This window comes from Heliangelus exortis, chromosome 12 (genome assembly GCF_036169615.1).
Source record: "Heliangelus exortis chromosome 12, bHelExo1.hap1, whole genome shotgun sequence".
NCBI classification, from domain to species: Eukaryota; Metazoa; Chordata; class Aves; order Apodiformes; family Trochilidae; genus Heliangelus; species Heliangelus exortis.
The window spans coordinates 20098865-20112895 of NC_092433.1; the positions used below are offsets into that span (position 1 = coordinate 20098865).

A 14031-nucleotide genomic window follows, 5' to 3' on the forward strand; every position below is an offset into this window, starting at 1 on the left:
ATGCCAAAACTCAATTATTTGTGCTCCTCTCACAGATATCTACAGGTTGACTCCTTGAAGCTCTAAGGATGAGCAGAGGGGATGCTGCTGCTTCCATGCAGGCAGATGCAGCCAAGTAGTCAACTGGAGGACTCTTTCTTGATGCAATTAAAAGGGGAGCACGAGAGGGGTTTTTTTTCAGTCGAGGGATGAGATTAATTCTAAATCAATGGGGGGGGGGGGTCAGGCTGGGGCCGGGGGCTCTCAGCCGGGACCGGCACCCGCGGGTCCCGCGGGTGCCGGTCCCGGCTGAGAGCCCCCGGCCAACCCTTTTCCCCAGTGGGTGCCACGCCACCTCTCCCTTTAAATGACGCCACTCCAACCTCCGTGACGAAAAACCGGTCCCGCCTTCGTCTTTCCCTTCCGCTGGAAGGATCCGGATGAGCGGGGCGGCCCCTCGGAAGCGATGCGGGCGGTGCGGCCATGCCATGGCGATCGCTGCTGCTGGGGCTGCTGCTGCTGAGGTTGGGGCTGCAGGCACTGCTCGCTTTACTCCCTGCCTTAGCTCCGGGGCTTTGCCTTCGCTTCCCCTTCCCCTTCCCTCCTCCTCAGGCCGTCTCCTCGCCCTGGAGCTCCCTCCCGAAGCCCGGGATCGGAGGGGAAAGGAGAGAGGCTGCGGCGGGGGGGGATGAGTACGAGCGGCGGTACAGCGGAGCCTTCCCCCCGCAGCTTCGGGCCCGGCTCCGCGATGCCGCCCGAGGGATGTTTGTTTTCGGCTACGACAGCTACATGCAGCACGCATTCCCCCGGGACGAGCTCGACCCGCTTCACTGCCGAGGGCGAGGGCCCGATCTCCAAAATCCGTGAGTCCGGAGGGATGCGGACCCAGGGGTGGGGGTGTGGGGGTATCCGGAGCGGTGGCGGCTGAGGTTGGGTTCTTCTCTTCCAGTTCCAACCTCAACATCAACGATGTGCTGGGAAACTACTCCCTGACGCTGATCGACGCCTTGGATACGCTGGCGGTGAGTGCCGAGGGGTGGGGGGCACCTCCAGAACCTGTCCTGTCCCGGGGGGGTTGGATACTGGAACAGTCTCGTCCTCCGGAGACATTCGGAACCCACCCGGAGCCCTTCCTGCGTGACCCTGCTCTGACACGCACTGGATGATCTTTCAAGGTCCCTTTTGACCCCGAACTTGGTGTGGTTGCTGTGTGTGTGACACAGAGAAGGGACACGGAGAGAGGTGGGGTTGTTCCTGGGGAGAAAAGACTGCAGGGAGAGCTCAGAGCACCTTCCAGTGCCTGAAGGGGCTCCAGGAGAGCTGGGGAGAGACTTGGGACAATGGCCTGGAGTGACAGCGTGAAGGGGGACAGTTTCAAGCGGAAAGAGGGGAGACTGAAATGAGATAATAGGAAGAAATTCTTTGGTGTGAGGGTGCTGAGCCTCTGGTTGCCCCCAGAAGCTGTGGCTGCCCCATCCCTGGCAGTGGTGAAGGTTGGATGGGGCTTGGAGGTGTCCCATGGCAGAGGGATGTAACTAAATGATCTTTAAGTTCCCTTCTAGCCCAAACTGTTCTATGAAGATTTTGTTCTGCTGGTTTTGGCTGTCCAGGAAAGCTCTGGCATGGCCTTATTAAGTTTGCTGTTTAGCCTTTGTGTGTGAATGTAGTTCATGCAAAAGGTGCTGATGATTCATGGGGACTTAAGGTTATTAAATCCTCCAATTCAGAGAAGCAGGTGGTGCTGGGTGTCTAACAGCTACCAGCTGGATCATGAGCTAACAGTGGTAGTACATGGGAATGTATCAGGAGAGATTTCCAGAAGAGATGGAGGAAATTTTGGAGATCTTCCTCACTGCTCAGGTGAGCTCTCTTTTGGAATACTGCTGTGCTGTGGTGTTCAGGAAGGGTAGATATGAATTGGGGGATGCATAGATTGCTGAGAAATATGTCAGGAGGAGAGCTCATCTTAATCCAGAAGACTGGAAGAGCTCTCCTTGTTTTGTTTGGCAGAGAGGGCCTGACTTGCACATCTGCATGAGGAATGGTGAAAGGAAGAAGAGGCAAAGCTGGAAAGCTGCTTCTTCAAAGCTGCCTCCTCCCTGCTAGAATAGTCCATCACATGGATTTCTGTTCAAATTTGAAGCTAATCAGAGGAGCAGCTCACTTTTATGTTGCTTGAACCAGCAGCATGGTGTCACGGAGAAGAGCCACTTCCTTGAATTCCTTGTGCCTCTTATGTTAGAGAGCCTCTTATGTTTCAGTTTCATTTTTTTTCAGCCAGGGTGGTTTCTTGGCCCTCTGGCCCTTGGTCAGGACCCATCGGTGCCCTGGTTCCTCCTCCTGTGCAGGTGATGTGTGCAAGGACTGTGTCTGTGCCTCGGGTTAGGAAATGCTATTGCTGCAGGGGAGCTGCAGCTCCCTGGTGAGAAAGTTTCAGCTGTTTAACTGACCGTGGCAGTCATGAGCTGAGTGGGGAGGAGGAAGTGAGGAAAACCTTGGTTTTAACCAAACCAGGAGCTGGGGAGCTGTGTGACGTGGCTGATGGTGTTTTGCTGAACAGTTCCCTGCTTGTCCCCATTCACCAGGGGCTCAGTGTCCTGTCCATAAATTATTTAAGGGGGACAAAAATAACATCTTTGTGGTTCTCTCCGTTCAAACGTACTTTTTAAAAGTGCACTTTTACAGGTCAGTAGGATGGGGTGACTTTTTAGGAAGTCTTTTTAGCAGGAGCTTGAAGTATTCTGTTCTGTGTCTGGTTAACGTGGCTGTTGGTCTGAAATGTGGACTTCCTCTTCTCCATCTGCCTTCTGAAGCAACAGTTAGACAAAACAGTTTTGTTTTTGTGTGAAAGGTAATGGGAAACTCCTCAGAATTCCAGAAAGCAGTGAAGTTGGTGATTGACACGGTTTCATTTGATAAAGACTCAACAGTCCAAGTTTTTGAGGCAACAATCAGGTACGTCTGCCCAAGTTTGTGTCTTAAAAAAACTGCCCAGGTTAAAGGCTTGGTGTGCATCTGTAAGAGAACTAAAGTAAAAATAATTGATGAGGATGTCTTTGATAGGATTTATTCTGTAATTGTGCCTTGAGTAAAGTTGTTTTGAACCTTTTATGAAAAAGTGTTCATTGCTGAAACAGTTTCAATGAGTGACTTGTGACTAGAAGCAGTGGTCCCATGCTGAGTCTCAGCTGTCTTTGGCTTGCAGACCCTTTTGTTGTTGCTCTTGCAGCAGAGACTGCACAGCAAACCACCTCTGCTGATGGGTTTTGGGGTTTTTTTTCCGTGGACCTTCTGTTTGCCTTTTGTTTAAGCTGATGAACAGGCCTGTGTGTCTTGGAGATGAACTTAAGATACACTGTCTGATTTTAAATGGCTTGATTATCTGTATGTCTTAAACAGTGTTCATTCAGTTGCTGCTTAGCTTGGCTAGGCTTGCTTTCTTCCAAATTCCCTGTGTGTGTAACCAGCTTACTGTCATTTGCAAAACACGTGGGGTAAGGAGGTCTTCACTAAGAAATGGGCTTGATGTGTTGTGAGTAGCTACTGGGTCAGGTAAATTCTGCAGAACCAGGTTTTGGGATTACTGTGGGTGAGAAGCAGCAAGACTTCTAGATGGTGTCACTGCTGATGGGGAATAAAGCAGATTTCTTTCTGTAGTGCCTGTAAGATGCACAAAGTAATACTTCTGGTTAATGGGATAGTGGTAAGGGCTTAGATGAAGAACGAGGTTCAGATCAGATTTGAAAACTTAATATTTTTTCCTGCAGGGTTTTGGGAAGCCTGCTTTCTGCCCACATAATAATAACAGATAGCAAGCAGCCTTTTGGTGATATGACCATTAAGGATTATGATAATGAACTCTTGCATATGGCTCATGACCTGGCAGTGAGACTACTTCCAGCCTTTGAGAACACCAAGACTGGAATTCCATATCCACGGGTAAGTGAGCACACAGCACAGTGGGGAAATAACCTAAAAGCAGGAGTTCACCTGTGCTGCAACTCCAGTTCTCTACTCTCTGCCTCTCTGTGTGCAAAGGGGGTATCAAACCTGCTCTAACTTCCCTTAAAACAGCATGGACAAGTCATGGTGACATGGACAGCACATAGGCTGCTCCTTTGGTCTAGCAAATATTTTCTTCATGCTGTTCTTCCCTGGGTATGTTGTTCCCCATGGGTCAGTACTCACTGTTCTGTGCCCTGCCCAGCTCCTTCTTCCTAGGGATCATTCAGCAGCAAGCAGGGCTGTCACTGAGAAGGTTAACAGGAAGTATTTTCAAGGTAAATAGCCTTGGAAAGTGACTTTATTGGTGACTTGCTACTGAGATTATTGTGATAGAATAAAGCTCATGTAATAGATTTGTCATGCTGGTCTTGGAATTTGCTCATTTGTTCTCTCTGGCTTCCATGGAGAAGGCTGTTAGTTCTAATGGAACAATTTTAAACTGTAAAACTAATTAGCACTTGCCTGACTACTTTTAATTTTGGGGGACAGCAGCACTGCTTTCCCTGTCAGGCTGTAGAATCATGAACTTCCACTTCTCCTCAGAATCTGGTACAGCAGTTTGGGGTGGTGGGGCTCCCCTTCAGCACTGGGTTCCCTGGGGAAGCTGAGGAGCCTGCACTGAGGAAACTCTTGGTTCCAAGGGTGCTAAAGCAGGGGAAGCAGCACTTGCATCACCCTGACACAAATGATGAAAAAGAGGGTTGAAATTTGGAAGTATTGGTGAGTGTAAGAGTAGCAAAATAGGATTGCATTCCTTGAGCATGATGTTACAGAGTTGGAAGATGAATTTCGGGAGCTCTTCAGGAAGGCTTTTTGACCAAGGCTTTCTAACTGTGTACACATTGCACCTTGTATTGCAAAAAAAACCCACTAAAAAGGCTTCAAAATAAGTAGAGGAGTGGAGCTTGGAGCTCAGCTGTGTGGGTGCAGCCTCTCTTCCTGCTGTGAGCACTTTCTCTGCCCTCTTGACAGGTGAATCTGAAGAAGGGAGTGCCTCCAGACAGCAATAATGAGACGTGTACTGCAGGAGCTGGTTCCTTGCTGGTGGAGTTTGGTATCCTCAGCAGGCTGCTGGGGGATTCCACCTTCGAGTGGGTAGCCAGGAGAGCTGTCAAAGCACTGTGGAGCCTGAGGAGCAACAACACTGGGCTGCTAGGTAATCTCTGGGGGTACAGGGTGGGCTGGATTGGTGCTGGATCCTCCCCACTCAGCCTCCTGCAGCAGAATGCCATGGTGCTGCAGGTGGCTTTGTGTGTGGCATGAAGTCTGTCTGCCTGCTTCCTCTGGAGCTCTGCAGTCATCTTCCCCTTGGGTGCTTGTGCTTTGTGTTCACCAAATGGCAGTTTGTAATTTTGTAAGAAAAAACAGAGTATCTGAAAGATTTCTTGGGGCGCAGGTGGCCAAAGAGAGATATTTCAGGGAAGTGGGAAATAAATCTGAAGTTTTTGCATCTGTATCCCCATTAATATAATTTAGTTTGGCAGATGACTAAAAGTACTTGGAGCAGCTGCACGTGTGTGTGCTGGTTCCTTGGATGAATGCACTGTAATGCTTTTGGTTTGTTGGTAACCTTTGATCATTCCCCCTTCAGACTTTTTGAAGGTGTAATATTTCTAAGTTCTGGTTCATGATTATTTTTCTCTGGTGCACTTGGCAACTTCAGACTAAACTTGTTGTCTGTTCTGGCAGGAAATGTTGTGAATATTCAAACTGGCCATTGGGTTGGGAAGCAAAGTGGCCTGGGAGCAGGGTCGGATTCGTTCTATGAGTACCTTCTGAAGTCTTACATCCTCTTTGGAGAAAAGGAAGATTTGGAAATGTTCAATGATGCTTATCGGAACATTCAGAACCACTTAAGAAGAGGGTATGGTATTTCCTGTCAGGATCAGTTCCCTCAGCACCGAGTGCTCCAGCAGGATGTCAGAGATTGCAGTGTTTTTTGGCACGCTCTGGAAAATCTCTAGAAAATCTCTTTTTTTTTTTTTTTTGTCTTAGCCAACTGATCTATGCAGCATTATTGGTGCAAAGTTGCTGTCTGAGTTAGGAAATGTCAGGCTGAGAGAAGGCTGTAGAACTGCAAAGGAAATGAATTAAATGGGCTGCTTTAGCACTGCTGGCTTAGTACTACTTTACTACTAGTAGTTTAGTGTCCTGCTGATGTAACTTGAGGGTGTGATGTGCATCCCTTTATGAATCAGTTTCTCTGAGAGCATGACTGACATCGTGGTTCTTTTCAAAATGGCCTTGAGCCTGCCAGGACAAACCTGTGGCTCATGTTTTGTGTTTTTTGTTTTTTGGTTTTTTTTTTTTGCTGCTAGGAATGCTGTGAACTGAAACATACATTGTGTTCTGAAATAGTAAATATTTACACATGCTTCTTGTTACTTGGCAGTCGAGAAGCTTGCAATGAAGGTGAAGGTGACCCTCCCTTGTATGTTAATGTAAACATGTTCACAGGACAGATGATGAACACATGGATTGACTCTTTGCAAGCCTTTTTTCCTGGACTTCAGGTAAACTTCCATTTTGTTCCCCAGATGACCCAGCAGTGGGGTGTCAGTGAGGCTCATTCCAGTCCTGGGCTGTGGATAAGTCTGAGCATCTCTCCTGAGATGAGCTTCAGCCTGTGGGTTTACAGCTGGCTGCTCTGATAAAAGAATCTTTGGTGGTTCAGCTTCTGCATCAGCATCACAAAGTTGGAAGGCTTGGCCTGCTCACGTTTTGAGATACTTGTAACTTTTCACATTTAACTTTTGTGAGGCTGAGCTCTGCTAAAGCCTTTAGAGCAAAGGAATTACAACATCAGCTCGGGCTGGGGGTTGTTTTGTTGTTGCCTCTCCTTCTGAGGGGCACGTTTTATTACGTGCCATCTTGTCAGAGCAGAAAGCAATTTTCTGGCTTGCAGTATGAAGTGTGCCTGTTCCCAGCTGCTCTTTCTCCCAGGTGTTGATAGGAGATGTGGAAGATGCTATTTGTCTCCATGCTTTTTATTATGCCATATGGAAACGATACGGAGCTCTCCCAGAAAGATACAACTGGCAACTGCAAGCTCCAGATGTTCCCTTCTACCCACTGAGGCCAGAGTTAGTGGAGTCCACATATCTCCTGTACCAGGTACTTGCCTTTTCTCAGCTTACACCTCATGTCTTGGCAAAAATGGTGCTGTTCAGAAAGTCACTTTTTCTCCCCCTAGCCAGTGGCACGGATTTGGTCATAAGAAGGCTGCTAAAATTTGGTGTTTCTGGACCTTCTTGCTCTTTTACAGAGGTCTCTGTTTGGGCAGTGGGTTGTTAAGCAGTTTGGTTGCTATGTTGTTTGCTTTGAAACAGCCTTTTTTATAAGAGAGGCAAAATGAGGCACAGTCTCCAGCTGGCAGAAAATGCAGTGAACTAAAATAACTTTTTTGGCAACAAGAAAGCTATCAAAGAGTTTTAATTTACTGCAGGTTTTATCAGGATTTGCACTAAAGGAAAGGTGAGAAGCTTGCAGAGTAAGCCAAGTCATTTTCCTATAAAAATAAGGTTACTGTAACACAGGAGAATCAAACACTACCAGGCCTTTGTTGTAAGGGTTATTTTGACAAGATTTCAAAACTGCTAACTCTTGTCTGTATTCCTTATCTAGGCCACAAAGAACCCATTTTACCTCCATGTTGGAATGGATATTCTACAGAGTTTGGAAAAATATACAAAAGCAAAGTGAGTCTTCAGTGTTCTTTGTTTTCTCTCACTGCTGTAGACATATATTTGATTGTGTAAATATTTTATATGATCAAGCTGCCAAATGTAGGTGAATTAAAAAAAAACAACCCTCCACAAGTGATGATTTGTTTATTGAGCAGTTACTGGCAATTATAGTCCAGTGGCAGCTTCATGCCTTCAGAGTTTTATAGCTACCTTTTAAAATGCATCATTGATGATCTGTTGCTAAAAACTGGTAAAATGGTCTCTGTTTTTTGTTGGGGTTTTTTTTTGTCTGTGGCTCCTACAAGAATAATTCTGGCCTGATGGACCCATAGTGTTGAACTGACCTGGGGAATGGGCTTGAAGCTGAACACTGTTGCTCATCATCTTTCTTCTCAAAACAGTAACTGAGTCATGAAACCAAATACCCAAATCTCTTGGAAATGGCCCTGTTTTGTGCAGCCTGCCCTCCCTGGTGCTGCTTTGAACAACCCTTAGTACATCTGCAGGATGGAGTGGGTGAAGGGCAGTGGGTACAGCCCCATCAGAATGCCAGCAAGCAGCAGTCAGTGCTTCCTTGTACACGAGACTTGTTTTGTTTTAACTTCAGCCCTGGTGGCAACAGGAATCGTGTGAAGTTATGGAATGTGTAGGGAGATCCATGGAAACTGACCCAAACTGCCCTTACCTCTTGCAGGTGTGGCTATGCTACATTGCACCACGTCGTGGAGAAGACAAAGGAAGATCGAATGGAGAGTTTTTTTCTCAGTGAAACTTGTAAATATTTGTACCTGGTATGTGTATGTTCTGCACCTCCCAGGTGCTGTCCTGCGTGTGCTGGGCACAAGCATCCTGCAGCTGTGCTCTGCTCTGGGGCACAGAGGGGTTTGGGTGTCAGAGAATGTGTTGCCTCATCATTCTTTCACCCTACCCACACCTTGGAAGTCTGGGCAGCATCTGGCTGGAGAGCTGGCAGCTCTTTCTGGGGGTAGCTGGAAAGGAAGGGAAGCAAGACTGAAGGAAGCTACTGCTCAGCTTGGAGCTAAATTGCTGCTTGCAGACATTTTGCCTGCCTTGCAGCAGCCTCCAATTTCTCCCCATCAGACTTTGGCAGTCACAGGAGAAAGCATTTGAGCCAGTGCTGCTTAAGCCACTGTTCTCAGTCTCCTTTAGTGAGAAAAACAAAAATCTGTGGCTGAATGGGTGCCAGCTTAGAAATTCCTGTACAGTGCAGCTTAGAAAAATAAGAGCCCTTTAAGTTGTGTGAGAAGTTTTTCTGTTGCCTCTCCTCTTTTAAGTGTTTAAATTAATCCCTTGTGTTAAAACTATTTATTCTCATGTGCTGTAAGGAGCAGTTCCCCATTTAGTGCTTTTTGTGTGAGGGCTTTGGCTTGGTGTTAAGGGACACGAAGGGTGTTGCATGCATACTGTAACTGTCTCTCCCATCTCTCCTGTAGCTGTTTGATGAGGAGAATCCACTGCATAAATCTGGGAATAAGTATATGTTTACTACTGAGGGACACGTTGTGTCTGTGGATGAACGTTTCCGTAACTCACTGTGGCAAGACATCCTTCCTGGGGAAGAGGACAGCACAGAAAAAATTAAACCTAACGAGCTAAAGGCAGTCAACTTCAGTTCTAATGTAAGGAACACACTGCTGTCAGTGTTGTGTGTGTTGGGCAGTAGGAAAGGAGCCATTTGGAAGAGTTACTTCTTGTTACTCTGAGTGTTTCCTTCATAAATGTCAAATATTTGAGGAGTTCCCTGGTGGAAAACATTTCCAGCCATGGAATGAATGGATTAGGATAATGAGAGAGTGATTATGGTGAAGGTGAAACCTGTCTCCTTTTAAAGGATTTTGCAGTGATTAGTTTGTTCTTTGTTAATTTATTTCCAGTTGTTTTTCCCTGCCCTTTTTCTTTGCCCTTAAAATCTTCCCGTGCTGCTGAGATGGGGAAAGAGAAAAGCAGAAGGTCATTTTAACTGATTTTTTTTGTTTGTTTCCTAAGAATGGTTTTGAGACAGGTAAGAGTGACCTTTCTTGGCTAGGCATCAGGTGAGTACAGAGCTGTGGGTCCTGTGCCTATCACCAAACCAAAATAGATAAATGTTTTTTTTTAAACACAGAACAATTTTAAAAACTCTTTGCTGGAAGGCTCTAGCACGGTTCCTTTCCTCCTCCCCCCAGCCCCACAGAAAAAGAGCATTATTTTTAAAAACCATTCACAGTTGTCATAGTGAAGGAAGCCTGAGTTGAACAACAAGCTGTGGTGGTTTGGTGTGTGCTTGCTGTTCATTTCTGTGCTTTGTGCTCCAAGTTTGCAAAGAGCAAGTGGGAGATGGGACCAGAAGTGCTGCTGGGTGCAAGTGTGTGTGCTGGGAGGAAACCTCTGCTTACTGAAATCCCTGCTGGGGGGTATGGGGCTGCCAGTCCCCTGAGTCCTTAAAGATGTTCTTGCTTTGTTCCCAGTGTAACAGAGTTCCTGATGAGAGGAGATACTTGCTGCCACTGAAGAGTAACTACATGAGACAGATCGACAGGATGGTGGGCTTGATCTGAATGCTTCTTCAGAGCCACTTTTATCATATGTCAGGAGGAGTGTGGGATTTGGCTGTAGACATTCCTCTCCTCTTCAGCTACACACCTGCAAATGCTGAGTCACTTGGGTGTCCCCCGTGCTTGTTTGATTTCAATTCTGGACACAAAGGGAGATCAGGTTCTCCCAGGAGTTCCATCTTCCACACTGTGGTAATTCCATGTGCCACCTGAATAAGAGATTTCTTGTTTTAAGAACTTCCTGTGAAAAGTTTTGCAAATGAAGGCTGAAAAAAAAACAAAGAAAATTGGCACGTGCCACTTAGCTACCTCTTTGTAGCTGTACTACAAATGTCCCTTTAGGAAAGGGGTTAGTATTTAATTTGAAATGATCTTGGGGTTGGAGAAGGAATGGGAAAGTGCAATTTTTTACACCAAGTTTAATCATTGAATTATTGTGACTAGCAATACACAACCTTAAGTACTGCTCAGGTAGGAACCCACTGGTAGTGGGTTTTGCTGACACAAAAACTCTGTATCTAGAATCATGTCTTGCACAGGTAACTTCTGATCATCTAAGGAGTTATCAGCATGGTCATGGTACCCCTCATATCCACAGCTGTGTAGAGCTGCATGCTCACAAGAGCCTGTGGCTACAGAACCCAGTAATAAAACAGATCAGGTGCCTTTTTTTTATGTAAGGGAATAGGGGGGAGGGAGGGAAGGGGAAACTGCAAAGCCACTCACCTGTCCAAGCAGCTAACTTGATGTAGCTGAGCTGAGCAGATGTTCCAAAAGTTCCATTGTTTGCCATGGACCTTGTGCCTTTTCAGGAGAGATGCTGCTAAGAACTGGTACAGCAATATGTGAAGAACAAACTGTTTCACATTCCTGACAGCATTAATATATCAGTGCCTTAAGTATTCTTTGCCAGCAGGAAGGTAAATAAGGTGTTTCTGATTAGCTAGCTCCAACATCCCCTGGATCCCAAAATAGTTCATAAAGTAACTTTACGTATGAGATGGCTTTTTAAAATTTATCTTTTTTTAAGATACAGGAAGAATATCAGCTGTGCCCATCCTGGAGAATCCTTGTGGGATGGATTTATTCTCAGTGTCAGTTTGGTCACAGGGCTGGGGGATGGAGGCAGAGTCTGAGCTCCATGCTGCCAGGAGTGCTGCACTCTGCCTGCAAGCAGCCTTTTGGTTCCAGTGGGAAATGGTGAAAAAATGCTGGTGCTTCATCCCACAGTCTTGAAATGCAGCTCAGATGTGTTTGAGGAATAACTATCTGTGACCTTTAAGGAGGAGAGCAGTTGAATTCAGGCAGGGCTGTTGAGGGATGAAAACAAACTGGGGCCAAACCAGCTTGCTCTAAATAGAAGAGTTGTGTTTTGGGTTTTTTTTCAGTGGCTCCCCATTGCTTTCATGCTGTTTACTTTTGATGGTAGTTGAAGCAGTTGGAAGTTACTGTTGGGTTAATTATTTTTAAATTCAGGCTGAAGTATAAGGGCAAACTCAATCTGCTGTATTTACAGCTACCCTGGTTTTCAGAAACCAGGTGTCACAATGCAGAACATTTCTGATAAGTATCCAGTTAGTGCTGAAGAGGTTATTGTTTGGATCTTTTAGCATACAGATGCTTCTCAGGGACTTCATTGTAGATTCTTCTGTTCCACAATAGTTGGATCTGTTATTCAGGCAAAACAAACAAAAAAAATCCTGTCTTCTTAGTTTTATTGAGTGTGTTTTAAGGGGGGGAGGGATGATGAGGAGGGAGGGAGATGTGTTAAGATTTCTCAAAAGATTGCAGTGGGACCAGTTGCCTTCATCTGAGGCAGCTGGCAGCTCCAGCCCCTGTAGAATTGGCTCTGTGAACCTATTACTGGAGTGTCTTTGTTGTTTGTTTCAAAGCAAAATGTAAATTCAAGATGTAACCATCCAAAGAGAGATTGTGAGAGGTCCAAAGTGTAACTTCTTTAGCAGTGAGCATTGCCTGGGCGTGCAGGTGGGCTTCAGCTTGTGAGCACCTGGGGAAGGGCAGGAGGATGGAATGAGAGGAGGTCAGGAGGAGGCAGAAAGCAAAGATGTCTGGGTCAGCCCTTTGGGGGGCAGATCTGAGATGGGGAGCACTGGGAAGCTGAGCACAGGGGGGGCTTTGCCCTGGGTGTGCTGGGAGCTGCTTCTGGGGAGGATTTTTCCCAGTCTGGAAGTTTTTCTCTTTGCATTCTGTACCTTGCCATTGCCTCTCGGTGTTTTGTGCCTTCTGAAGCACCTGAACCCCCCCCTCAGTTAGGCTTCCAGCTGAGTGTTATGCACAAAAATCTGTTCCAGAGTTTTCCTGGAGTTTTTTCTTTTCCTCAGAGAATGACAAGACTATACTGAAGCTGCAGAGCTCTTCTGCCACTGAGCATTTCCCTCCTGTGTTTGGGCAGAGGGAGCTGCAGCCCAGGGACAGCATGGGCAGGTTTGGCCTCTCAGCCCTCAGTGACCTGGGGACTTCATTGCAGTGCCAAATACTTATTTATGGGCAGCTTCTCCTTGGAAGCAGGACTGAAACTGGTGTTGCCAGGGTGCTCTGACACTCATCTCTCCATAGGAATGGGGTTTTTTTGTCTGCCAGGAGATGGGTGCTGACTGCGTGGTAAAAGGCTTTGTGTTCTTTCAGGAGCCAATTATTTTCTTCCTCTTTGTTTTTAACAATGCTTGGATACATTTTTTTTTACTCTGTAATGACAGGGCACGTGTAATGCACTAAAATGAAAGCCTTTGTATTAGTCAATGATAGCAAAATGAAATTGGTAACACTGCTGGAATAACTTGCTGAAACAGACTTTTGTATTACTTGGTAAAATGTGCAATATCAATTTTTTCTTAATTAAAAATGCAATGAATGCTTAACTGTCATTTTTCCATGAAGTATTTAATTGCTGATGGCAAATTTTTAGGAGGACCAAATGCTCTTTCATTCAATGTCCAAAATTTTCAAAACCGAGCTTAAATTTACAAATCTACATTAAAAAATTGTGTACTTGAACTCTTCTATCTCTGTTTTTCTTACAGTATGGTTCTTGTAAGGCCGTGATGGAGCTTGCAGGTGATCTCCCACATGCAGGGAAAAGGGAAATTTGAGTGGGTAGTGGCTATACCTGATCTTTGACAGGAAAATTTCATTAGTTGGGGGTGAGCTGGGAGTAGGAGTGAGTAAGGAGAACACACCTGAAGTCAAGCAGCTCAAGTTCATAAAAATAGAATGGTTTGGGTTGGAAGGGACCTTAAAACTCATTTAGTCCCAACCCCCCTGCCATGGTTAGGGCCACCTCCCCCAGCCCAGGCTGCTCCAAGCCCCATCCAACCTTCACCACTGCCAGGGATGGGGCAGCCACAGCTTCTGGGGGCAACCTGAGGGGCTCAGCACCCTCACCCCAGAGACTTTCTTCCTGATGTCTGATTTTTTCCTAATGTTCTCCATGACTTGGCTCATCTGAAGAGCTCCAACCCTCTTGGATTCAGTAAGAAAAGTCCCCAACCAGTTCCCTAGTTCTGCTGTAGGAGTCCATGGCTTGTGGAGCATCAAAGTCTTTGATTTTCATCTCAGTAGAACAAGGGATGGCTGCTTCCTCCAGAAGAGTAAAAAAATACCCCACCTCCCATACAAAAAGCCTCCTTCTTCTCCCCCTTTCATTTTCCCTGTGTTGGGAAGCCTGGCTGGAAGCAGGGACTTCATGTGGAAAGAAGAAAGGAAGTGTGGTGGGTTCAAGCTGTGAGCCCTGTGAGCAGGTAACTGAGTGTAAGTACTGAGCTGCTCCTGGTGTTCCTAACATCCCT

General features: G+C 46.2%; 1 protein-coding gene across 1 annotated transcript; it reads left to right on the forward strand.

Annotated features, from left to right (window-relative positions):
• The first annotated feature begins 397 nt into the window (after positions 1-397).
• On the forward strand, positions 398-13104 carry EDEM1 (ER degradation enhancing alpha-mannosidase like protein 1). Its single transcript, XM_071756378.1, has 12 exons — positions 398-842; positions 929-1001; positions 2831-2934; positions 3747-3918; positions 4957-5140; positions 5674-5848; positions 6377-6497; positions 6928-7098; positions 7609-7682; positions 8365-8461; positions 9125-9310; positions 10139-13104. Exons 1-12 carry the CDS (start codon positions 463-465, stop codon positions 10226-10228), a joined length of 1827 nt encoding a protein of 608 aa, XP_071612479.1. The 5' UTR covers positions 398-462; the 3' UTR covers positions 10229-13104.
• Positions 13105-14031: the final 927 nt, after the last annotated feature.